Consider the following 27,385-nt stretch of genomic DNA (forward strand, 5'->3'; position numbering starts at 1 on the left):
GGGTTCGGGTAAGTTAAGTACAGGGAATCAGACAGCACTGCTTACACAGAATGATATAATGGATCAATAGAAGATGATTTATCTCCAAATCCTCTGCTAGAAAGTGGTGTGAAATCAATGATAAACAAAGCCCATCACTGCCTCAAGTTGAGAAAATTCAAATAAAGCAGCAAAGCACTTCAGAATCATAGATGAGAACAAAGCAAAAGCGGTTGAACAGATGGGGAAAGGGTGCATTACAATAATGTTTACATCCTACAGACACCCTCCAAACCAAATGACATCCGATTATGCTCCATAAGCAAATACACATGCACAGGCCCAACATGGGACGGGGAGGGGGACAGGACTAAAGACGTTAGCAAGTCAGCAGTCGATTTATATATCCCCAGGGAATGCAGACCATCTTACTGTAATTTTGAGAACTCTTCTCAAACCTTACCAGCAACTCAAGTAATTTGAGCATTTGGGTAAACAGGACTCGGAGAAACTTGCAGTGACATCGCAGCAGGCAGTAAGTGGGCTCAAAAATTCTAAGGGATTTAAAATACCTAAATGTGACGCATAAATGCAACTGAAATTTTATGTAGTACCTTTTGTACAAAAAACACATGCTTCACACATTTAAGGATGTAAAGTTTAAGCATGCTTAGCCAGGTGAACTGCACATCCCCCAATATACTTGCAAAGCAGAAACAAAGCAGACAATGGGCCCTGCTGATCCATTACAAAGGAACTTCAAGCCACATGTTCAGACTTTCTTGGAAGGAAAAGCAACCTTTTCCTCATTTTCACTAATGGGAAACAGATGACAAATGCTCAATTTCCATTCCACAGGGTAAACATTCAAGTTTTCTCCATTTACTTAGTATGGCAAACTTAGGTCCCAAAAAAAACACGGCATGTTCACATTTCTGGAACAGCTTGACTTTTTTTTTTTTTTTTGTTACACATGCAATTTGCTTACTAATGACCGAACAGCAGATTATATGGTATTGTATTTGCTAATGGATCACACGGTTGGCGCTCTCACCCACCCTTTAAGCATAAACTTTAAACTTACTGAAAGAAATGTCAATTACACTGCCAACAACTTCAAACAAGTCTCTGCCCTGTGGCAAAAGATGATTCTTGAAGTCCACACACCTGGTGTACTTCTAAATCTATTTTGTGTTCAACTTTTCTCAGAGTAACACCACCTTTGACGTGAAGCAATCAAGAGTGAGGTGCAGCTGGCAAAAGTAATGTCAAAAATCTTTTCAGTACCTGTTCCTAAGTAAATGATCTGTGTTAGTTTTGGGTCACAAGTGTTCTTCATTCTCACACAAAGAATCCATTACAATAACAGGCAAACACCCACGGATGCATAGCATACCTATAGTTTCTACAGTAGCCTGCACAAAAATTCATGCTATCTCTGCATCACCCAACCTCTTAAATACCAATGAAATGCACACGGAGACAACGTATAAAAATAAAGACCTATGTCACAATCTTCAAGGCAGCTGCACTCTCCTGTTAACAGCCATCGTTCTCATCCAAATGAAACATAGGTACTTAAAGACCATTTCCCACTGGTTAGACAATTAGCTTAAACAAAACAAAGCTACATTTGTTGTGAAAGTCTACTCAACCTTAGAACATACCCGAGAAAGCAAAAATTATAAAATTACTCCCAAGTAAAACTCATGAGCTAAATATAACTGGTAACCACAGTCATTTCATCCAGCCGCTGTTGTATTTTATTGCACCACATGGAAACAAAGAACTATAGACCTCAACCGGATTTAAGCACAGCTATTTCTTGCATCTTTTGAAAAAATGCACACAGAACCATATTCAAACAATGATGACACTAACTCACTATACTGCAAAACATTTTTCACAACAGAAGCCTGTCAAGCACACCACTGAACACTCAAAGCCTGTAAAAACACAAGCAGAAAATCCTATATAAATTCGAAAGGGACCCTACCTGAGTTACCATTTTCTTTTTCTCCATAAACCAAAGGGATAAAAGAAATGGAATATAATCCAGGTTGCGTTATAACTCCCTGCAGTCCGGTATTTCTTTCCTTCTCTTTCTGCCTCTGTTCCTTTCTTTTCTCTTCCTCTCCGGTTATCCCCTCCAGCTCCCTCCCAGACCTCCACCAGATGGCTGAGTAGGAACTCCTCCCACTAATGCCTGGAGTAATTAATCAGAGCTAGCCACTCCTCTACCCCACCCCCCCTACTAACCAACACACAGCCCAAGTGCTACAGGCTTCAGCACATCCTGATCTATGATCTCTGATACTGCTAGTGGAAGAAAATTCGCACAACAGCCAGAAATACAACAGCCTCTTAACTAGTCAATGATCTACGCTAATATCTTAAAAACACACTGCCAATTATACCTTAAAGGTTTGTTCCTAGTTTGCAGGCAGCACTCAAAGATCTATTGTACCAATAACTCCCACTCAATTAACTACAATTTTTCATAAAGGATAGTGTCATGGCACACTGAATTTCTTAAACCCTTTGATGATTTACTTCCATTTGCCAGGGGTCTTCAACTGAAACTCTTCCCATCTGCAAACCATATTCTATATTTTTCACACATCTCTTCAGCTTTTAACCAGAGAAATTGCACAATATTATTTGTGGGGGCTGTGCATCAGAGGGTAAAACCAGAATAAATATTGCATGCATTCAATAGTCAGGTATTCATAGTTTGTGTAAATACTTTTCCACCCCTCAAACAAAAACTATGCACTTCCCAAACAATATAACTGGAATAGTACACGTTCTGCATAAAAACACCATAACAGAGTAAGGATGCTTCACAGACTGGTCACTTCAACGTATCACCAACTGCATGCAACACTTCTAAACACACTAACTTACACACATGGCAGACTGCTGCATTTTGTCAACAACTGCATACAACCAAATCAACAAAATTAAGTAAACATTTCTGCTTTAATTCCCAAAACACATATGACAAGTACAGATAAGAAACAGTATAATACAGTATGGGTAACTAGAAACTATCTACTCAAATCTGAAAAAGTTTACTAAGAATCACTTAAAGCAGCAATAATATGAAAAAGGACTCGCACAAGTACAAAGTTACAACTGGAATTTATGTACATCAAAAGTACAGTTTTGTACCTACCATAAATGTAGATGTTCGAGTGTAGACACTGCTGCAGTCATTACACTTGGGTTATCCTGCCGTGAGGCGGTTCCCCAGCCAGCCTGAGTTCCAAAGTCTTGGTCCGGCGTCGGTTGCTGTCGCCTCCTCCCTGACGTCAGTGCGACAGGGGTATACAAGATGCAGCAGACACCATTTTCTTCAGTTTTTCTTGCCCCAGATGTCAGGTGCCCCCAAACAGGTAGGCAATTCAAACTGCTAATAAAACATACATAAGAAATGCAAACATACTTTCAGCTACCAGCAAATACTCCCCATAGGTAGTAAAAGGTACAGGAACTAGGTAGGTACTAGCCAGTAAGAGGGGAAGGAGGGAGGGTAACCTGGACTGCAGCAGTGTCTACACTCGAACATCTACATTTATGGAAGGTACAAAACTGTACTATGTTCATCGTGTGACACTGCTGCAGTCATTACACTTGGGTAGAATCCCAAAGTTGAGGTAGGGTGGTTGGTTCTATAAGGCATTAGGGGTGGCTATAAGGCCCTGCAGCACTGCAGAGGCGAAGCCAGCTCTGGATTTAGAGTATAGAGGCAGATGGTAATGCTTGGTGAAGGTATGGCCAGAACTCCATGTTGCTGCTTCCAAAATATCCTTGGTAGGTACTCCTCTGAGGTAGGCAGTTGAAGTGGCTGTTGCCCTGGTGGTGTGAGATCTAATGCTGTTAGGCATAGGTTTTCCATGGTGCATATAGAAGAAATGTATGCAATGTCCTATCCATTTGTAAACGGTCTGTTTTGAAATAGCTTTTCCCTGTGCTTCTGCAGCATATGCTACCAATAATTGCTCAGATTTTCTGAAAGCTTTGGTTTTGTCCATGTAGAAATGTAACTGCCTGTGAATGTCCAATGAATGCAGTAGTCTTTCCCCTTTATTCTGTGGCTTTGGATAAAAAGTAGGCAAGTGAATGGTTTGGTTTACAGAGACACTTGAAACCACCTTAGGCATAAACGTAGGGTTAGTTCTTAAGGACACCCTGTCCTGGTGGAAAATGAGGAAAGGTTCCACTGCCATTAGTGCCTGTAATTCTGAAACTCTTCATGCAGAAGTTATTGCCAGGAGCAGAGCAGTTTTCCAAGAAATGTATTTTAATTCTGCCGTGCTAGCTGATTCAAAAGGAGGTAAAGTTAATTTTTTCCAAAACAAAGTCGCAGTCCCAAGTTGGAGTAGGTGCTCTACGGGGTGGTCTTGTTTATAGCCCCTCTGAGGTACTGTTTTAGCAAAGGATTAGAGAAAATTGGTGGATCCATGTTGTAATGTGCAGAGATGGCAAAGGCGTGGATCTTGATGGATGAAAAGGAGAGGCCTTTGTCCAGCATCTCAGTCAAATATTGTACTGAGGAATGCTTGGCACAAGATGATCAAGGCTGTGAGCCTGGTTCCAGGCATACAATCTCTTCCATTTATCCGAGTAGGCTTTCCTGGTACTAGGCCTTCTGGCCTCCAGAATGACATCCATAACTGCTTTGGAGAGAGGCACTACTTGCGTGGCTAGGGAATCTTCCATGCAGCTAGGTTTAGTGTCTTTAGCTGGCTGTGAAGTAACTGATTGTTGTGCTGCGACAGCAGATGTGTTATTTGTGGCAAAATCCAGGGTGGTCTTTGTGCTAAGTTTTTTAAGATTGGGTACCAGTGCTGGCATGGCCAGTCTGGTGCAATCAGGATCATTTTTGGCTCTTCTTGCCTGGCTTTTATGAGTACCTTTGGGAGAAGAGGCAGTGGTGGAAATGCATACATTTGTAGGTCTGTCCATCTGAATGAGAGGGCATCCACTTTCCATTCTTGCGGATGTTGACTCCTTGTACAGAATTTCTTTAGCTGGCAATTCATTGGGGAGGCAAACAGATCTATGTCAGAGCTCCACCATTTCTTTGTTATCATTCTGGATATTTGAGGATTCGATTCCCATTCGTGGGGATCCATGCTATTTCTACTTAAGTCGTCTGCCAGTGTGTTTGTCTCTCCTGGCAGGAATTGTGCTTGTAGATGAACTTGATAGTTTATAGCTGTGTTCCCCAAGGTCATGGCTCGTCTGCAAAGGGGGTAGGAGTGAGTGCCCCCTTGCCTGTTTATGTACCACATAACTGTGGTGTTTGTCTTTAGTAGTAGTTGTCCTGGATGCAACAAGTCCTTAAAAGCTATAAGGGCATTTTGTACAGCTAGCATCTCTTTTTGATTGATGTGAAGATGCCTTTGTTCTGCGGACCACTTCCCTGAATACATTTTCCTGCCATGTGTGCTCCCCAGGTGTAATCCGATGCATCTGTTGTCAGTGTTTTCCTGGCTGTGGGTTGAGTGAAAGGCTGTCCCTTGTTGAGGTGACAAGCTTGAGCCCACCATCGAAACTCCTGTTGAAGGCAAGGTATTGGTGGTATAACTGTTTCCAAACTTTTGACAGTGTTGAGACCATACATTCTTTAGGTACCATTGTAGTTTCCTCATATGCAGTCTGGCATATGGAATTAGTAGTATGCAAGATGCCATGAAGCCCAAGGCCTGCAGAATTTTTCTTGCAGGGAGTTGGGTCTTTGTTGCCATCAATTGAAAGTATTGTGTCAGTTGTCCTTGTTTGTCTGGCGTGAGAAAAGCCATCTGGGCCGTTGTGTTCAGGCTGGCACCCAGGAATATTACCTCTTGTGAGGGCACTAGTTTTGATTTATTTTCGTTTACTGTGTACCCCAAGCAAACGTTTTTACAAACGCCAGATGCTGTAGAAGAATGTCCTTGCTCTCTGCTTGAATCAGGCAGTCGTCCAGGTATGGGTAAATTTGAATTCCTTTCTGTCTGCAAAATGCAATTACTGGTGCCAGGCACTTTGTGAAGACCCTGGGTGCAGTAGATGATCCAAAGTGCAGTGCAGAGAATTGATAGTGCATTGGACCAGCTAAGAACATGAGGTATCTTCTGCAGTTTTGTCTGATAGGGACATGCAGGTATGCCTCCTTGAGGTCCAAAGTCACGAGCCAAGCTTGCTTGCCCAGCATGGGAAGAAGCTGCTGTAATGTCAACATTTTGCATTTCGGAATATCCAGGTAAGTGTTTATTGAAGAAAGATCCAGAATGGCCTCCAGGCTTTGTCTTTTCTGGGAACCAGAAAGAGTCTTGAGTAAAATCCTTTCCCGTGTTCCTGTGGTGGTACCTTCTGAATAGCTCCCATGTTCATGAGTGCCATAATTTGTTTTAGGGCCTCTGCCCATTGATTTGGTGGCAGATTTGGCATTCCTTCTAATCTTGGCAGAGTATGAAAGTGGAACATGTAACCTTTTGAAATAATATTGAGAACCCATTTGTCTTGGGTGATCATATGCCAATTGTGATAAAGTGCCAGTTTTCCTCCCAAAGGGGCTGCCAAAAGTGAGCTGTTTGGCAGCTGGAGTGGGAAGTCATTGGGGCTGTTTTTTATATGGTTGGTGCATGCCTTCCCCTTCTTTCTGGCCTGATGCACCCCATTGTCGAGGCCTGTAAGGACCTTGTGGTTGACCTCTACCTCTTGGCCATCTGTACCTGCCCCTTGGAGGTCTGTCATTAACTGGAAAGGACCAATTCTTTGTTGGCCAGTTTCTACTAAATCGAGGAGGCTGAACCTGTCAGAAAACCTTCACTGTTTGCATAGATTTTGCCTTATCCTCCATTTTCTTTAATACCTCTTCTGCCTTAACTCCAAATAAAACATCCTGCTGTAAAGGTGCATCCAGTAATTTAGCTTTAACATGATCTGGTAACGTATGTTCTTTTAACCATGCACGTCTTCTAATGACAAGAGCCTGTAACTGCTGCACTACATGAGGCCTCTAAAGAATCAAAACCACACTGCAAAGTATGCTTTCCCACTTGTTCAGCAGCATGCAATAAATCCTGCATTTCTTTAAAATTAGGAGGCTCTGTATCTGGAAGCATTTTTTGTTTCAACTGAGACATCACAAATTGCTGATATTTTAGCATGTGAAACTGGCAATTTAAGGCACTCATTGCTAAAGTTGCAGACTTATATACTTTCTTTCCCCATCTGTCTAGTGCTCTAGAATCTCTGTCAGAGGGAACTGGGTTCTTTGCTGATGAGGCCTTAACCCCTTTGGGTCCCTGAGAAATAGTTTCAGGATCAGCAACAGGGCTTTTATAAAAACATTTGTGAGAGTTAGGGACTCTAATATCTGTCCGGTTTAAGTGGAGCTGGAGGTAAAGAATCTGGATATAAACTGGATTCAGTGTACACATTATCCACAATATCTTGCACTGGCGGAATAGCCAGGGGTCTCTGTTGAGGTAATAATAGGAAGTCTCTGAGCCTTTTCTTGGATTCTGAATAATCGTGGCATTCCCAAAGGAAATGCTCCCTCATGGTATGGAAGGTTTCCCCAAAGGAGTAGTCCTCAGGCGGAGAGGCAGATGGAATAGATTCCTCAGCATCAGAATCCTCATAAGGGGGTAAAGAGTATCCCAGGTCTGAGGAAATGGACCCCTGGTCGGATGAATCAATCTGCATCCTGTCTAGGCCTTTTATCAGGTGGGGGATGGGAACCCCCTGATCAGAGTGATTAGGTCTTCGGCCATTTTGAGCATTTGTTTCTTAGGCATGGAGGCCTGTCCTGGAGAATGCTGCACTTGTTTCTTAGTTTTTAAAGGAGGCTTTGACTTAGAAGAGGGTTTAATGCTTAGCTGAGTAGGTCTGAAGACACCCTCTGAAGCTGCGGGTAGCTCAGGTACTCTGGATCCCTCTGCAGGATCGGTTTCGGTCTGCTGAAAAGATAGTGCGTCCGAAGGCCCAGCCATCTCCACGTGGGGGTAGGGGGCGGCATGTGGATCTGCAGAAGCGGTAGTCAGGGACTGCGAAGGCACCTCATTGAAAACCGAAGAACCGGTGACTGGCCTAGAAGAGGCTTCATCATTTTTGGGCCTCAGATGCCTGTCCTTGTCTCTGCGCTTTTTATGAATACTGGTCGGAAGTTCTGACAGCACGGTACAATTAAATTTTCTGCCAAAGTAATGTCTGGCAAAATCAAACAGTCGTTTAATAGTGCGCTTATTAAACCTAGCACAAAACAGACAACCAGTAACGTCGTGGTCTGGGCCTAGGCATGGGATACAATAAGAATGGAAATCCTTATGAGGTATTTGCTTCCCACAAGAAATACAGTTATTAACTTTTACTGACATCGGTCTGAGGCAAGAAAAAGTTTCCCCTACGGGGTACTTAGCTTTGTAGAAGACTTCAGTTCTGGATTCGGAATGAAAATCTCAGTAGTAGACCGACCGGCACTTGCAAACTGCTTTTGCTTCGGGCACCACGCGGCAAGAAAGACTGAAGAAAATGGCGACAGCTGCATCTTATAACCCCCTGTCACACTGACGTCCTGGAGGAGGCGACAGCAACAGACGCCGGACCAAGACTTTGGAACTCAGGCCGGCTGCGGAACCGCCTGACAGCAGGATAACCCAAGTGTAATGACTGCAGCAGTGTCACACGAACATCTAAGAAAAGTAGACAAATGCAACACCAGGACGTGGACATGTGGTATCAGAGTCTTGGTTCAGAAACTGCGCGCGTGGGGGTGTGGGTCATACACATGAAATCCTGCCACTTGTTTGCACATCAGAAATAGTAGCCACAACTATGAATATCAAGTGAGGGATTCAGAAGATCCCATATGCAGTGGGACAGAAGTGGCACCTTGGGTTCACAAAACAGCTATGCATAAAACTTCAGTAAGCTGGAAAATGGCAGAGACAATACAGTTGTTTAATCTCACCATAACAGATGTTTGAATGATCACTGCTGCACTGGCTTTAGCTACATGGATTACATTCTGCCAAGGGCATAACAGCAGCCCAGCTTCCAAAGCTTATGGGCATCTTCCATGTGCCCAGATGGTTGTCAAATCAAGCAAGGCTGAATAAAATCAATAAGCAGTCCTGGTGTCAAGCCCTCCAGCACTTTCATACCAACTGAAAGAGGGAAGGTAGAGCCCCAAGAAAAAGTGAATGCTAGGTATGTAAATATCAATGTCCTCACCCTGGCAAATGAAAAAACAAAGCAAAAATACAAAGGGATGGAAGGAGGGACATGCTATCTCATAAGTGACTATTCAAACCAAATGTTATGGCAGGATGATATATACTATGCTCATAACGATCACTGCTACAGTTTTGCCTCAGCTAAATGGATATAATATCAATGTTTACAAGACCTGGGAGAGGAAAAAATGAGGGTCTAGGAGCCCCTTGAACATTGTCAAAGCAAAGCTTGCACCTGACCATGATAAACATCCCAGTCTGTAGTGCTTTGTAAATACAGAGGATCAAGTTGCTGCCTCTAGAACATTTAGAGTCCAACTCTTTCCAAAAAGCCACTGGTGGAACACAATGCTCTAGCAGAATGGTGAGTACTAGCATGGAACAACCATTTGTAAATATACTGCTTTGACACAGGCTGTCCTTTTCCCTGTTTTCGTAAGGAATTAAACAGTATTTCTGAACATTTTAGTTTAGTCAAGTTAGTATCAGAGTTGCCTATGGACATCCAAAGGATTAAGAATCAGTTCACCCTCATTTTTACGTTCTGGAAAGAGGGCAGTGACATGGAAAACGTGGTTCATAGTACGCTTGAATACCACTTTAGGCATAAATGAAAGATTAGTTCTCAAATGCTACATTTGTGAAAAACAGAAATTTCACCCCATCATAAGAGCTTACAAATCAGACTTTTTTTTCAAAAGTTAGAACAATCATTAAAACAGTTTTTGATGTTAAGAAACTCAAAGCAACCTGATGCGATTAAAGATCCCAAGGAGAAGCCATTTGTTTTTCTAGGTGGGCAACTAAGAAGAACTAAGAAAGTACAGTTTTGTACCTACCATAAATGTAGATGTCCGAACTGGATAGCATCTGCAGTCATAACAACTGGGTTGTCCTGTCGTCAGGCAGCCCTTCAGTCGGCCGGATTCCAAAGTCCGGGTCCGGCTTCGGCTGATGTCGCACTTCACCCGACGTCATCTCTGTTGGTCTTCGGGTATAAAGGCATCAGCCGATGCCATTTTCCTCAGTGTTTCTTGCCCCAGATGCCAGTAGCCCTCTTGAAGGCTAAAATTTGGATAAATGCCAATGTTTCCAAAAAGATAGAGGTAAACACAAAAATAAGCATGTATGTACATATATACAAACAAATACACCATAAAAGACTCCCCCACCAGCTAGCTATTAGGAGGGTAAACACCCTAGGAGTACCACAGAGGGAAGGAGGGAGGGTAATCCTGACTGCAGATGCTATCCAGTTCGGACATCTACATTTATGGTAGGTACAAAACTGTACTATGTCCTTCATGGATGCATCTGCAGTCATAACAACTGGGTAGAATACCATAGCCAACTAGGGAGGAGGAAAAACTAGATTATGGTGTGTTTAGGATCCCTTGCAGTACAGCAGTGGCAAACCCTGCTCGGGATCTGGAATATAGAGGCAAATTATAATGCTTGGCAAATGTATGCACGGAGGTCCAAGTAGCCGCCTCAATAATGTCTTTGGTTGCCACTCCTCGTAAGAAGGCTGTGGTAGTGGCTGTTGCCCTTGTAGAATGAGGTCTTATGTTCTGTGGAATTGGTTTTCCATGGAAGGAGTAACAGAATCGTATGCAATTTCCTATCCATTTGGAGATTGTCTGTTTGGAAATAGCTTTTCCTTCCCTTCCTGTTGCATAGGCTACAAAAAGCTGGTCAGTTTTTCTGCTACTTTTTGTTCTGTCCAAGTAGTAGCGTAGCTGTCTATGTACATCCAAGGTATGCAGTATTCTTTCCCCTCTGTTTTGTGGGTTGGGAGAGAAGGTAGGTAGGTGGATTGCCTGGTTTAAAGACACTCTGGATACCACCTTAGGCATAAATGTAGTATTAGTCCTCCTGGACACTCTATCTTGGTGGAAGATTAGGAAGGGTTGTACTGCCATTAGGGCCTGAAGTTCAGAAACCCTCCTGGCTGAGGTTATTGCCAGTAGGAAGGCCGTTTTCCACGATAGATGCTGTAGGTCTGCTGTTGCTGCTGGTTCAAAGGGTGATAGTGTCAACTTTTCTAGCACAAAGTTCAAGTCCCAAGCTGGCAATGGTGGTTTCCTTGGAGGTTTTACATTCTTGATTCCTCTGAGGAACTGCCTGAGTAAAGGGTGTGAAAAAACAGGTGGATCAAAGCTGTATTCTGCTGATATAGCTGATGCATGTATCTTGATGGAGGAGTAGGACAGACCTGAATGTAGAAGTTCGGCCAGATACTCCAGAATGTTAGGCATATCTATGTTTGACACATCTTTTCCTCTTTCAGTACTCCAAATGACAAACCTTTTCCATTTTCCTGCATAGTTCCTTCTTGTTGAAGGTCTGCGGGCTTCAAGAATAATGTCTAACTCTTTGGGAAAGTTCTGGATTAGCTGCTGCTATGTGATGTTCCATGCAGTCAGTTGCAACGTTTTTAGGTTTGGATGCATGATGCTGTAGTTGTTCTGAGTTAACATCAAAGGGGTATTGGCCACATATTGTTCCGAGACATGCTCCTCAGCAGTGGGTACCAGTGTTGTCTTGGCCAGTTTGGAGCCATCAGGATTATCCTTGGGCGTTCTTCCTTGATTTTTAGTAATACCTTGTGTATCAAGGGAAGAGGTGGGAATGCATATGCTGTTAGGCCTTTCCAGCTGAAGGACAGCGAATCCACTTTCCATGCTAGTGGGTGGAATGTCCTTGTGCAGAATTTTTTGAGCTGGTGATTGAGAGGGGAAGCAAATAGATCTATGTGAGGCATTCCCCATTTCTTTGAGATGGTCTTGAAGATGTCCGGGTGTAGCATCCACTCGTGGGCATCGGATGTGGTTCTGCTTAATATGTCTGCTAGAGTATTTTCTTTTCCCGGTACAAATATTGCCTGTAACTGGATGTTGTAGCTGAGTGCCAGGTTCCACAGCTCCAAAGTCATTCTGCATAGGGGGTATGAATGAGTGCCTCCCTGTTTGTTGATGTACCACATGACTGTGGTGTTGTCTGTCCTTATCAACTGGCCCTCTTTGAGAAATGGTCTGAACTTTTGGATTGCCAGTTTTACTGCCAGCATTTCTTTTAGGTTGATGTGCAGGTGAAGTTGATCCTGTCCACAATCCTTGCACGCATTTGTCCAGCATGTGTGCCCCCATCCTAGGTCTGAAGCGTCTGTTGTGATGGTCTGGCTTGCTTGACATCTGCGAAAGGGTAGCCCTGGGTTTGACTGGCATGCTTGAGCCCACCATAGGAACTCCTGTTTTAAGCATGGAATTAGTGGAATTTCTGTTTCTAGGCTGTGTCTGTGTTGGGACCATAAATTCTTTAGGTACCACTGTAGTTTTCTCATATGTAGTCTGGCAAGTGGGACCAAGATTATGCATGATGCCATGAAGCCCAAGGCCTGCAGTACTTTTCTTGCTGTTAACTTGTTCTGTTTTGTTAGTGGCAAGAAGTAAAGAGGGAGTTCTTTTTGTTTTTCTGCAGTTAGGAATGCGATTTGTTTTACTGTCTCCAATTCAGCCCAAGAATGTCCTTGTTTGGGATGGTATCAGCCTTGATTTTTGTAAATTGACTGTGTATCCCAGTGCTTGTAGCAAGTAAATGACCCTTTGTAAATCTGTTGTCAGCTTGCTTTTGTTGTCCCCTTGTAGCAGGCAGTCGTCCAGGTATGGGTAAATTTGAATTCCCTGTAGTCTGCAGTGGCGATTACTGATGCCAGGCATTTTGTGAATACTCTGGGCAGTAGATAAGCCAAAGGGCAATGCTGAGAATTGATAATGCTCTGATCCTGCAAGAAATCTGAGGTATCTTCTGCAGATTGGTCGAATGGGGACGTGCAGGTATGCCTCCTTGAGATCTAGAGTTACCAGCCAACACTCCTTGCCCAGCATGGGAAGAAGTTGCTGTAGGGTCAGCATTTTGAATTTTGGGACAATGATGTATGTATTTAAGGTGGACAGGTCGAGAATAGGTCTCCAACTTTTTTCCTTTCTTGGAACTACGAATAGTCTGGAGTAGAATCCCTTTCCTTGTTCTGTTGTTGGCACTCTTTCCACAGCTCTCATGTTTGCTAACTGCATTATCTGTTGTAGAGCCTCTGTTTCTTGATTTGGAGGTAGATTTGGCATTCCTCTTTTGACTGGTAAAGTGTGGAAGTGGAAGCTGTAACCTTGATCTATGGTTTGTAAAATCCACTTGTCTTTTGTGATATAGTGCCAGTTCTTTGAAAATAAGGTTAATTTGCTGCCTAATGGAGCTGCTATTTGTTCCCTGGTAGGCGGATTTAGAGTTAAGTCACTGTGGTTGTGTTGTTGTAGTGGCAGTGGTTGTGTCTGTGCCTCTGTTGTTACCTTGCCACTGTCGTCCTCTGTAGGCACCTCCTCTGGATTGGTTTCTGCCTCTGGAACGTCTATTCCTGCCCCTTTGGGATCTTGTGGAGTCAGGAAAGGACCAATTTTTGGCAGGCCAGTTCCTGCTAAACCTTGGGGGTTGAACTTGCAAGAAATCTTTAACCGTTTGAACAGATTTTGCCTTTTCTTCCATTTTCTTCATTACCTGCTGGGCAGGTGTACCAAACAAGCTGGTCTTATCCATAGGAGCATCTAATAACTTAGCTTTAATATGATCCGGTAAAGCTTGTTCCTTTAGCCATGCATGCCTTCTTATCACTGTGCCAGTCATGGCTGATCTAAATGAAGCCTCCAGTGCATCATAGCCACATTTTAAGGAATGGTTACTAACCTGTTGTATGTTATTTACCATTTCTAATACATATTTCTTATCAATAGATTCATCAGAGGATAGCTTTTTTGTTAACTGATCAAGCATAAACTCTTGGTATTGTATCATGTGAAACTGACAGTTTAAAGCTCTAGCTGAGAGAGTAGCTGAGGTGTAGACCCTTTTGCCCCATCTGTCTAATGACCTGGCTTCCCTTTCAGAAGGAATAGGGTTTTTAGCTGTGGTCGCGGCTACTGCCCTGGGACCCTGGGATATAGTTTCGGGTCTGCAAGTGGGGCATTGTAAAGGTGGTGATGAGTGTCTGGTACCCTGTAAAATCTGTCTGGTTTGGCAGGGGCTGGAGGTAAAGAATCTGGTGCAGAGCAGACATCATTGAAGGCATCATCCACCACAGAGAGAACAGGAGGTATAGCTAAGGGCCTGTGCTGTGGAAGGTGCAGAAAGGTCCTAAGTCTTTTTCTGGAGTCTGAGAAATCCTGCTGCTGCCATTGGAACTGCTCTCATGGCATGTAAGGTTTCCCCAAAGGAGAATTCTTCTGGTGGGGAAGCAGCTGGAATGGATTCTTCAGCATCTGAGTCTTCAAAATTGGAGAAAGGAGCCTCTGGCTGGTCTGTTATGTCTGATTCATCGGCAGAATCATCAGAGGACACAGGCTCGGGGGGCTCTGCCCTAGGTCTCTTCTCTGGGGGCTGAGAGGCCCTGTCTGGGTGAGATTGAGATCCCTAATTAATGAAATTAAATCTTCTGCCAGAGTAAGCATTTGTGAACTAGAAGAGGGCCTGGTTGTAGGGGGTTTAACAGGCACTGTTTTAGTAGTTTTGGCTGCTTTAGCCCTGGCAAAGGCCTTAATGGACATGGCTGCTGGAGGCCTAGCAGCACCACGTGCTGGGGTAGAGACATCCAAGGGAATGGTGTCTGATAAGTCAGTGGTAACCACCGTAGTGGATAAAATTTCTGAGGCCGATTCAAGAGAAGTAGCAGGGGCCTCACTGGTAGTGATAGATTCAGCTGTACTTTGATCAGTTTTCGGTTTCGCCGAAACCGAGACACTACGATTTGCTTAACCATGGTTTCGGCCGAAACCGCGGACCATGAGTGTCGGTCTTTATCTTTGCGTTTTAGCAGTTTGGGAAGTCGGAGGATCCGGCGGCATAATATACGCAAAATCAGAACCGAAAAACTGTTCAGCAAACTCCGACCGACGCCTAAGCGTCGTCGGTTGAATGAAGCACAGGCGAACAGGCTGCTACGTGGGCTGGGCCTAAACAAGGCAGACAATAAGAGTGGAAATCTTTATGAGGTATTTGTTTCCCACAGGTTAAACAATTATTAACTTTTTCTGACATCGGCTGAGGCAAGAAAGAGTCCCCAACGGGCTACTTAGCTTTAGAAGTCTTCGAAGTAGTATTCGGTAGAAGTAATCTCTGGATCCGACCGACCGGCACTTGCGAACAGCTTCTGCTTCGGGCGCCACGCGGCAAGAAAGACTGAGGAAAATGGTGTCGGCTGATGCCTTTATACCCGAAGACCAACAGAGATGACGTCGGGTGAAGTGCGACATCAGCCGAAGCCGGACCCGGACTTTGGAATCCGGCCAACTGAAGGGCTGCCTGACGACAGGACAACCCAGTTGTTATGACTGCAGATGCATCCATGAAGGACATCCACCCCACTCAAAATATTTTGACATAGGAATGTATTAAGAAGGGGTACAAGGACACCATCCCATGGCATTCTGTAATAATTTATAAAGGTCCTAGGGACCACAGATTGACAGAGTTGAGTGCACTTGACTGCCAGCATCTCCTAGGTATGTGTTTCAGCCTTTTTTGTTTAAATACCCTGCACTTTTACCCCCAAGCAAAGTCACAGACATCTGTTACAGATTGCACTGGAGTGGGAAGGGAAAATAAAAGACCTACACTAAGACACGAAAAACGGTCTCTCCACCAAAGTAGAGCCCTTCTTATAAATTCTAAAACTGGATTCCGAAATGTCATTTGGTGTTAATATTGGGACCATACAGACTTTAGGTACCAATTCAACTCTCTCATGAAGAGTTTGCTACAGGAATCCCGAGAATCAGATGCCATGAATTCCAATATCCTGAAAATCCTTGATGGAAAATTTCAGGAATAGATTTAGATGCACATATACTTTTTCCACTCTAAGAGCAGCTCTTTGACCTTGAGTACCTAAGAGACACTACAGGAATAAAATCCACTGGGAAGGAGTCAAGCAAGACTTCTGAATGTTCTCCTGGGAACACAATCTGTAAAGGAAACCTGTTACCCTAGGGAGAGATTCCCGACACGTTGTAAGAGACTCTGCAAAGGTAAGCAAGTTGTGTAAATTAGGCAAAATGTGAATACCTTGCAGTCTTCAACAGGCTACCACTGGAGCTAGACAGACATTTTGGGTCATCAACAGATCCAAGGGTGTCCACAGATTAATACATAGAACTTGCAATGGAATCCAGACAGAAAATATCTGAGGCCAAGAATGTCAGCATCATTCAGAGTTAACAAACAACTGGGAAGGGGAATAAGCTGCAACAGGGTATAAAGGGAGAGCATTCTGAACGTTGGTACTTGCACAAACTGATTGAGAAAAGAAAGGAAAGATCCAGGACTGTTCTCCCAAGTATTTTCTTGCACCACAAACATTCTTTGAACAAAAAACTTTCCCTGTCAGAAAAACAGGAACAGACTATGACTCTCAAGAATGAAAAAAAAAGTTAAAACTGTTGGATGATGAGGAACCCCCCTGAAAAGGAGGAAGGAATGCCTACTGCCCATTTGTACTCTGACGGAGCACATGAGTCCATGTGACTGAGATCATCTGTCACCAAAGAGACAAACAGATTTCCGGGGAGATTTAAAAACTTGTCAATGTGGGAAGAAGGTTACATTTGAAGACAGACTTGTTGAAACTATCCTGGTTTTTCTGACCCCCCCCAGTGGAGCTCCCTTACCACGTTTTTTTGAATGACTGCTTGCCACACTTTTGAAGAGTCTACTTATTTTGCTTCTTATAGATAACGATGAAATCATTCACAAATTTGGAGAAGGCTGAAAAATCTGGGTCACCAACTTCAGTCAAGCTACCCACGCTTATATTTTTTCAGGACCTCAACAGCAGATGGTCCAAAAACAACCTTCCTATCAAGGACAGAATTTAAAATTTCAGCTTTAACATCCTCAGGTAAATTTTGGGAATGTAACTAATGCAAACCTTTTCATAACAGCTCCAGTACCTGCAGCTCTGGAAGAGGCATCAACTGAATAAGTATATTTCATAGACCGTTTGGTGACTTGACACACAATTCAAGAGTGTCCAGAGAAAACTTTCCTAAGGTGGTGAAATAGCAAACTTAATCATGCTCTCAAATGAAGCAAGCAAAGTTTTTATAACATTTAAAATTAATTAAGAATCCTAAAAATAAGTGTGGCAGAGGAATACACTTTTCCCAAATAGAGGGGGAGGATTAGCATTTATTAAATATTTTAGCTGCAGAAGAATATGGTAAGGAAATTACTCATACCTCTTAACTGTCCCAAGTTATTCTAGCAACCTTCTAAATTTGCAAGAACAAATAATTAAAATGTCTATTTTTGGGTCTATGCCCCCCAATATTTTAGTCTTTGTCCAGATTTCCTGCTTTAACAGGTTGAGATGTATGAAATCAGTGCAGTGTCAGATCTGGGATTAAAAAAAAGTTTGTAAGACTGAAGCTTTACACAATCTATTTGCCTTTGGGGCTGCAGACTGTCAGGCATGTTGCAGGCAACAATAAAAACATCCTCAAAAGATGGAACAGGACAGGCTGACGAAGTGCCGGCTGTAATAAAGTGCAACATTTTTCAAAGGAAATAGAAAGTTATATTCCACTGAAACAATACGTTTATCCTTGATATGGTTTCAGAAAAAAAAAAATCTTCCAAGGGGCAAAAGAAATACTCTCCACTGAATCAGTTACCCGAGGAGAGAAAAAATTAGAAGTTATGTACTCACCATAACGTTCCATCTGAGTAGGTGACTTCATTTGGATGCAACCTGTGGGTATCGGATCCGACCTCGGATCCGAGCCGGCATTTCAAAAGCTTAGGCTCCGAGCTCCTAGCTCCTCCCTCTTACCCATAACCCCTTGCCAAGCCCTGACTGACCTCAGATTGAGTTTGCCTAAATAATACTGACTACAGTACATGAACCAAGCATAAATACTCGCTCTATAAAGGTCAGGGGGATGGAGGGGGGGATGGTTGCATCCAAATGAAGTCACCTACTCAGATGGAACGTTATGGTGAGTACATAACTTCTAAATCTGAAGTAGGTAGACTTCATTTGTCTGCAACCTGTGGGACAGAGTCCCCAGCTACCTGAATCTTGGGTGGCCATCATGGAAGGATGTTCCGGAGCACCGCTGAGCCAAAGGATGCTCTTCCCCTGGAAACAACATCCACCTTATAATGAGAAATAAAGGTATGAGGCGAGGCCCAAGTAGCTGCCGCGCAGATATCATCCAATGACACACGGGACTTAAAGGCGGCTGACGTGGAGACTGCCCTAGTAGAATGAGCCGTAACCCTCTGAGGAGCAGGTCTACCTGAAGTGTCATAAGCCTGCAGAATACAATTAGCAATCCACCTAGATAGTGTGACTTTAGACACTGCTTTACCCAAAGCAAATTTAGCAAAGGAGACGAACAGCTGATCTGATTGCCTGAGACGAACAGCTGATCTGATTGCCTGTGACCAGCTGTTCTGTGAATATAAAATCGTAATTGTCTATGAACATCCAAGGAATGCAATTTGTATTCCCCTTTGTTTGAGTACTTGGGAAAAAACACAGGTAAATTGATTGATTGGTTGATATTAGATTCTGAAGAGACCTTCGGAAGAAAAGATGGATTGGTCCTGAGGCACACCCTATCTGGAAAAAAGAAAGGTAAGGCGGCTTGACGCATAGAGCCTGAAGTTCAGACACTCTTCTGGCTGAAGTGATAGCTACTAAGAAGGCAGTCTTCCAGGAAAGGTACTTTAGGTCTGTAGAAGCTGCAGGCTCAAGGGAGGAGCAGTAAGAGCTTGCAGAACTAAAGATAGGTCCCAAGGTGGTACAATCTCCTTGACTGGAGGCCTCAACAAAAATCCCTTTGAGAAAGGTTTTGCACAACCCGGCTGTCATGAGGGGAGCTGACTCATGACCAATGTGATAATGCGAGATGGCTGCCAGTTGTACCTTAATCGTGGAAGAACTTGCCCCTTGATGAAAGAGGTCTGTTAAAAATCCAGCACTGCTGACATAGGTGCTGAGAAAGGGTCCAAAGTTCTCTGAACCGCCCAAATAGAGAATCTCTTCCATTTACTCCGATAAACCTGCCTAGTGGAAGGTTTATGAGCTGCCACTAAGATGGCCTTGACCGGTGACGAGATACCGGAGTCCTAATCAAGGATGGAACTGGAGCAGCCAAGCTGTCAATTTCAGGAGTGCGATTGGGAACCAAATTCCCAGAGGGTGGGAGATGAGATCCGAATCGGATCAAGAATCCAGGGTGGATTGATTTTGTGAGACCATACAAAGGGGAACCAGGGTTGACGAGGCCAGAACGGGCAATGAGAATCATTCTGCTCCCCAAACTGTTGGCTTTCTGCAGAAGCCTCTGCATCAGAGGTAGTGGAGGGTAGGCATAAAGGAGACCGGGAGGCCAAGCATGCACCAGCATCTCGGGAATTCCCCTGGTGGGGAAGCAGAGCGAAGAAATTGTCGATTTGGCGTTTGAGGGAGAGGCAAAAAGATCGCAACAGGGTTGCCCCCAAATGGCAAAAATCTTCCTCGCTACCTGAGGATTGAGAGACCACTCGTGAGGTGAAAGAATGGTGCGACTGAGTTTGTCCGCAAGGATGTTGGATTTTCCCGGAATGTGCGTTGCTACCAGAAAGCGTTTGGTGGAAATTGCCCATTCCCAGACTCTCATGGCCTCTCGACAAAGGGGATAGGACCTGGTTCCTCCCTGTTTGTTGATGTACCAGACTACCGACATGTTGTCGGTCTGAATCGCAATAGTCCCTGAAGGAAGAATGTGGTGAAGTGCTTGCAACACTAGGAGCACCGCCCTCATTTCCAGGACATTTATATGCAACGACGTCTCTGTGGGGTTCCACGTGCCTTGGACAATCTTTCCGCAGAATGCCCCCACCCGAGGCAAGAAGCGTCCGTGGTCACTGTGGCTCGGGGAAATGCAGCACAAAAGGGTCTCCCTGTCAGGGGCTCTGGAGAAAGAAGCCACCAAAGAAGGGAATCCTTGCACGCTTTGCTGACCGCTATCGGAGTGTTGAGAGAGGAACAGAGAGGGGACCACTGAACTTGAAGGGTCCATTGAAGAACCCGCATGCGTAAGCGTGCATGAAGAAGCGGGATAGCTGCCGCCATCGAACCTAGGGCCCTCAGGACCGAAGCTGCAGTCGGAAATGGTTGCAGGACCGCTGCTACATGACACTTCAGGTTGGCTATTCTGTCTGGAGTGAGGAAGGCTCGCATTGACCTGGTGTTTAGCCTTCCTCCTATGAAATCTATAGCTTGTGTGGGGTGCAGTAAAGATTTCTCCCAGTTGACAGTGATGCCCAGCCTTGGGGCTAGTTGAAGAAAGTAGTCCCTTGCTGAGCACAGAAGATGCCTTGATGATGCCGTCAGGAGCCAGTCGTCCAGGTACGGAAAGACCTGTAATCCCTGGAGCCTCAGGTGGGCCGCTACCACCGCTAGAACCTTGGTGAACACCCTGGGGGCTGAGGTGAGACCAAAGGGGAGGACCCTGAACTGGTAATGACTGGCTCCCAGCCGGAAGCGAAGGAACCTCCTGGACCGTCTGTCCATGCGAATGTGGTAGTACGCGTCCTTGAGGTCGATGGAGCACATCCAGTCGTTCTCCCTCAAGAGGGGGAGTATAGATTGAAGGGTGACCATCCGGAACTTTTGCTTGGTTACTGACAGGTTCAGCAGGGAAAGATCTAAGATTGGTCTTAAGTCCCCCGTTTTCTTTGGCACCAAAAAGAACCTGGAGTAAAACCCTGACCCGGTTTGATCTGGGGACGACTGGATAGCTCTTTTTTCTAGCAGCTGTTCGATTTCGATAGCTGCTGCCTCCCTTTGGTCGGGTGGAACATCTGGGAGGCTGCGAGATTTGGGAACTTTGTACAGGGGAATTGTATAACCTCTGGATATCACGCGAAGCACCCAACGGTCTGATGTGATGGACTCCCAAGTAGTTAGGTGCCTCGAAAAACGCCCCCCGACTGCCTCCAGAGACAGACAGCCGGGCAACCCTTCAGGGCTGCTGCGTGGGTCTCAGAGAAAAGTTCTCTGGACCCAAAGTTTCTAGGAGCCCCCCTGCCTCTAGGACGGCGACCTCCCTGTCCTCCTCTGCCACAGGAGGACTGGTTATCCGGAGCAGGTTGGGACTGCTGCGATTTCCGGAACCACATCATCTTCTGTCCCTTTTGGTTCTTCGAGAAGGACCTCTGGGGAGCTGAGAAGCGGACTCCGACGGCAGACAGCGTCTTCCCGTCCTTTTCGCTCTGGACCAGTGTTTCGCGAACAGTCTTGCCAAACAAGGCAGAACCATCAAAGGGGGCATTCGCGAAAGTCGCCTTGAAGGGCTCTGCGAAATCACAGTGGCGGAGCCAGGCCTGCCGCCTCATGACTAGGCCTGCTCCGCTGGCTCTAGCGGCTCCCTCGGTAGCGTGAGAAAGTAGCCGCATAGAGTGGCCATTCGGGTGGAGTATACCTGCTTATCCTCACCCGACATGGACTCTGGGGGAGATGCAGCGTATTCTTTAATCAGATCCCGCTGCATCCTGATGACGTGTGCCATGTAGTTCAGCGCTCTCAAAGAGAAGGTTGCTGAACTGAAAACTCGCTTCCCAATGCGATCCATCGAGCGGGATTCCTTGCCCGGAGGATGCATAGAGGGACTCTCCTGGGCCAATTCCCTCTTAGTGGCTGCAGCCATCATCATGGCATCTACTGGGGGGCCCTTGCTCCAGTGAGTGCGGTCTGCGGAGGGAAAGGATACGGTCAGGACGCTTGGGTACAGGCTCAACGGTGTCCGGATCCTTCCACGCTCTGATGGATATAAGGTCCACCAGAGGGTCGGCAGGAGGGGACATCCAAGAGGTAGATGGGCCCGCCTCGAATGCCTCCAAGAACACAGACTCGTCTGAGGAAGCCTTGGGGCAGACCCCCCCCGCGATCCTTAACATTTCCATAATGTCTCCAAATGAGACGTCTTCAGGGGGTGACCTTGGGGAGCCTTCCCCTTCATCCAAGTCTGTGTCTTCGGTGACGGACTCGGGGGAGTCCATGTGCCTCCTTTGCACTTACGCCCGAGGTACTTCATCGGGGGGGCTGTCCGAGGAGTACTCTTCCGCAGCTGGATGTTCCAAGGGAACTACTTGGGACATCGAGGCGGGCTGTCCCTGGGACCGGCTGGTGGGAACCTGGCCCAATTGCAAGGGAGTGCGGGATGGAGCCGTGGCAGGGACAGGGGGTCCGGACATCCTCAACAGTGCCCTTTCCACTACGTCGAAGGCAGAGGGGGAGCCAGCTTCTCTAAACCCCGAGAGCCGACCCCCACTCGGATCCGACACACGGATTGGAGCCGGAGCCGAAACAGTCGGATCCGAGAAACCGGTGTGCTCCTACCTGGATGGAGCCGAAGACACACCAGCTCCCTCGGATCCGAGGCTCGGTCCTCGGCTCCGAGAGGTCGGGTCCGAAGTACCCGAAGCACTCAAGGGATGGGACGGATCCGAGGTGCGCCGACCTATCGGATCCGACCCACCCCCGGATCCAACTCTGCCCGGCGCCGACAGCTCCGAACCCATGGTATGGGTCGGAGAAGGAGCCAAAGGGGCAAAAAAAGGGGTCGAAGCCCCTCCCGGATGGGGGGGGGCTAGGAGCACTCCCATTTGCATTTGGGCCTGGATGAATTTCCTCATCATCCGGTCCATATCTGCATCACTCATGGAGAATGTGGATCTGGTGGAGGCCACCGAAGCGGACCTAGAGAGCTGCCTTGGGGACCTCACTGAAGGGCTAGCCTCCTCCTCCTCGGGCCCAGGAGAGAACAGAGGGGAGTGGAGCCGAGGAGGAGGAAAGCTAGAAGGCACAGGGGAGGCACGCTTAGATGGAGGAGCCGAACTGGAGGTTTCAGCTCTCCGTTTGTGGTGCCTCTCCCTGTGCCTCTCCTTCTCTCTCTCCCTAGAAGACTCTCTCTCCTCCGGCATCTTAGAGGGAGGTGGAGTCCCAGCCGGTGGAGGAGAGCCCACAGCAACTGCTTGCTGAGTAGAAGGGCAGAAGCGGCGGTATCTGGAGGAGAAGTCCCGCCAGCACCAGCCGACCTCCGCTCCCTCAAAGCTCGGGGTTGAACCCTGCACAAATGGTACAACCAGATGACAGGTGCTCAACCCCAAGCATTGCCTGCAGTGTGGCCATCCGCTGGGGACAGCTTATGGCCACACTGTACATTTAGAGAATACAGCCTTATGGGCTTCAGACATGATAAGCCCTAACAGGCCTCAAACAAACACACACACACAAACTACGAAAACCCGAGAAAAGTTTAAAAGAAGAGAGGAAAGCCTAACACAATCACTACTAACTAATTAAATTAAAAAAGTTAAGGTTTTTGAAAATTTTTCTGTCAGAAAAACTTATCTGTCACTAGGAGCTCTGGAATCCGTCGCAACTTGAAAGCGGCAAACGAAATCTGGGGTCAGTCAGGGCTTGGCAAGGGGTTATGGGTAAGAGGGAGGAGCTAGGAGCTCGGAGCCTAAGCTTTTGAAATGCCGGCTCGGATCTGAGGTCGGATCCGATACCCACAGGTTGCAGACAAATGAAGTCTACCTACTTCAGATAACAAGCTGTTCTTTTAACTGAATTACCTAGGGGACGCCAAAGAAATACAATTCTTGTGGGTAAGTCTCAAACACGACTTTTTGAAAGTTTTCATAGAAATACAACCTGTGAAGGAGACCTCTAACCAGTTTCCCTGGGAAATCTTCAGAAAATTAAGTTGTCCTACTTCTCTTACCAGTAAACCCCAGCAGATGGGTTAAGGTCCTAAGCCAAGCTCAATAAAATCACTAATCTAAAGCAAGACACATCCCATTTAACCTTATGCTTCTGTTTAATAGTCATCTCCAAAGAAACATACAGACTTCCCTGTCAGGGGCATCATCCTGGGGAACAGACATCCCAATCTGGCTAGACAGAGAAACACTCCTCCCTCCTTCCTCCAAAACAAACAATTGGTTCTCCCATGTTCACCAAGGGCACTCCAAAAAGGGAACAGGACATGTCTAACCCTTGATTCATGGTGCATGAAGGGGCTACACTTGAAACCATGTGAAGATAAAACAGTGGTCTGAGGAACCAGAAATGGCCACTGCCGGACTCACCCATCTGTGGCAGAGGCAAAGTACTAGGCTGTAGAAAGGGCAAACATTTTCTGGAAATGTTCTTTTTGTGGCCAAAGGAAAGAACAGAGGAACAGTACAGTTGTGTACACGTACCACAAATGTAGATGTTAGAGTGTATTCACTGTTGCAGTCATTACATTTGGGTAATCTGTTGGCAGGTTGCCCTCAGTCGGCCTGATTACGGTTGCTGTCCCTTCATCCATGACGTCATAGTCAGGGGTATAAAACATGCAGCCGACGCCATTACATCAGTTTTTCTTGCCCCCGATGACAGGTGCCCCTCAAATGGGGAGCAAAATATATAAATATGTAAAATAAAAAACACAAAACATATCTCCAAACAAAAGCAAATACACCAAAAAGGCTTTTAAACATAGTAACAGAAATGAGAGGTACAATTAGAGAAAAAGGGGGCTGGAGGGAGGGTAACCAGGACTGCAACAGTGAATACACTCTAACATCTATATTTATGGTAAGTGTACACACTTGTACTATGTTCTTCGTGTTTCACTGTTGCAGTCATTACATTTGGGTAGAATCCCACAGCTATGGTTGGGAGGATGGATTAATAAACCATTAGGAGCAGATATAAGGCCCTGCAAGACAGCAGTGGCAAAGCCTGCTCTGGATTTAGAGAAGAGGGGTAAATGTTAATGTTTGGTGAACGTATGAACTGAGCTCCAGGTAGCAGGTTCTAGAATGTCTCTGGTACGAACCCCTCTGAGAAAGGCTGCAGAAGTAGATGCAGCCCTGGTGGAATGAGATCTGAATCCATTGAGGACAAGTTTACCATGGTGCATATAACAGTAATGAATACAATGGCTTATCCATTTGGAAATAGTCTGCTTTGAAATAGCTTTTCCCTCTGCCCCTGCAGCAAATGCCACCAGTAATTGTTCAGATTTTCTTAGAGATTTTGTCCTGTTTAAGTAGAATCTTAGTTGTCTGTGCACATCCAATGAATGCACAATCCACTCACCCTTGTTCTGTGGATTTGGGAAGAAAGTTGGCAGATGAATGGTCTGATCAAGGGCCACACTAGATACCACTTTAAGCATAAAGGATGGATTGGTCCGGAGAGCAACCCTATCCGGGTAAAAAATAATGAAAGGCTCCACTGCCATAAGAGCCTTTAGTTCTGAAACTATTCTAGCTGAAGTGACTGCTAAAAAGAAAAGCTGTTTTCCAAGAGAGAAGTTTTAGGTCTGCAGTAGCAGCTGGCTCAAAAGGAGGAAGAGTGAGTTTTTCCAAAATAAAACTGAGGTCCCATGCAGGAGTTGGTAGTCTCCTGGGAGGTCTTACATTTTTTGGCCCCTCTGAGGTACTGCTTTAGCAGAGGATGAGAAAAGAGGGGAGGCCCTGTGTTATGAGCTGAAATGGCAGAGGCATGGATTTTTATGAAGGAAAAAGATAGGCCCTTGTGAAGCATCTCAGTTAAGTATTGCAGAATCTGAAGAATATTGGGCATTGCTGTGCTTATTCCTTGTGCTTGGTTCCAGGCACAGAATCTTTTCCATTTGTCAGCATAAGATTTTCTAGTACTAGGCCTTTTAGCCTCCAAAATGACATCCATCACAGTTTTGCTGAGAGATGTAGCTGGTGAAATTAGTTGATTAGCCATGCTGCAAGATTTAGAGTTTGGAGACGAGTATGCAGAATTTGATAGTTCTGCTGAGGCAGAAAGTAAGGTGTCTGAGGCAGGTACCACGGAGGAAGGTGCGACATATTGCGTAGGAGCGGGTACCAGTGTTGGCGAGGCCAGTCTGGAGCAATCAAAATCTTTTTTGGTTTTTCATTTCTGACTTTTAGTAAGACCTTGGAGAGCAAAGGCAGATGGGAGAAAGGCATAGACTGATAGATATTTCCAGCTGAAGGATAGAGCACCCACTTCCCAAGCTTTTTTGTGATGAATTCTTGTGCAGAATTTGTCCAACTGATGGATCTTTTTGCCTTGCCCCAAAACTATGCCAGGGCTCCCCCATTCGAGTGTCAACATGCTGAAGATTTGTGGATCCAGATTCCATTCATGTGGGTCCATAAGATTTCTGCTTATAGTTAGTCTGCCACAGTATTTTGCTTTCCTGGCAGGAATTGAGCTTGTAGATGTATTTGATAAGTCAAGGCCGTGTTCCACAATGCCATGGCTGGTCTGCAAAGGGGGTAGGAATGGGTACCCACCTGCTTGTTTATGTACCACATGACTGTGGTGTTGTCTGTCTATCAATAGTTGTCCTGGATGAAGATAGTCCTTGAAGGCTGTCAGAGCATTCTGCACAGCTAGCATCTCTTTCCGATTGATATGTAGGTGCATTTGATTTGGGCTCCATTGGTCCTGATTGCATCTCCTTGCCAGATGCGCCAAGCATAATCTGATGAGTCTGTAGTCAGGGTTTGGGTGGCACGGGGTGGAATGAATGACAGTCCCTTGTTTTGGTGGCAGGCCTCTGCCCACCATAGGAACTCTAGCTGCAGGCAAGGAATGATAGGAAGCATTGTTTCCAGGCTGTGACAATGTTAACTCCATAAGCTTTTTAGGTACCACTGTAGTTTCCTCATATGCAGTCTTGCATATGGAATTAGAAGAATGCAGGAGGCCATGAACCACAAGGCCTGCAGAATTTGTCTTGCAGATAGCTGGGTTTTTGTGGCCACCTGTTTGAAGTCATCAACTGAATTTGTTTTTCTGGCCTAAGTCAGTCATCTGGGCAGTTGTATTCAAGCTTGCATCAAGGAATGTAATTATTTGAGAGGGTAGCAGTTGTAATTTCTTCCCTTTTATGGTGTACCCTAGGCAAGTTAGAAGCCTTTTTACAAACGCCAGATGTTTTTAGAAGAGTGTCCTTGTTTGCTGCCTGAATTAGACGATCGTCCAGGTACGGATAAATTTGAATATTTCTTTGCCTGCAAAATGCAATTACTTGTGCCAGGCACTTTGTGAAGTCCCTGGGCGCAGTAGATAAGCC

General features: G+C 45.4%; 1 protein-coding gene across 9 annotated transcripts in view; it reads right to left on the minus strand.

Annotated features, from left to right (window-relative positions):
• The window catches only part of RBFOX2 (RNA binding fox-1 homolog 2), a 2,020,637-nt gene that overhangs the window by 1,092,912 nt on the left and 900,340 nt on the right, over window positions 1–27,385 (minus strand). The window contains exon 1 of one of the 9 annotated variants that reach the window (XM_044075318.1): window positions 1,976–2,199. The exons of 7 other annotated variants lie outside the window; for them this stretch is intronic. In XM_044075318.1, coding sequence (XP_043931253.1) covers window positions 1,976–2,002 — 27 coding nt within the window. In that variant the 5' untranslated portion in view covers window positions 2,003–2,199. Of the gene's footprint in view, window positions 1–1,975; window positions 2,200–27,385 lie in introns of those variants that run through there. One more of the 9 variants, XM_044075319.1, reaches the window with a different exon arrangement.

Source organism: Protopterus annectens, chromosome 1.part1 (assembly GCF_019279795.1).
Source record: "Protopterus annectens isolate FY-2018-M chromosome 1.part1, PAN1.0, whole genome shotgun sequence".
Classification (NCBI taxonomy): domain Eukaryota; kingdom Metazoa; phylum Chordata; order Ceratodontiformes; family Protopteridae; genus Protopterus; species Protopterus annectens.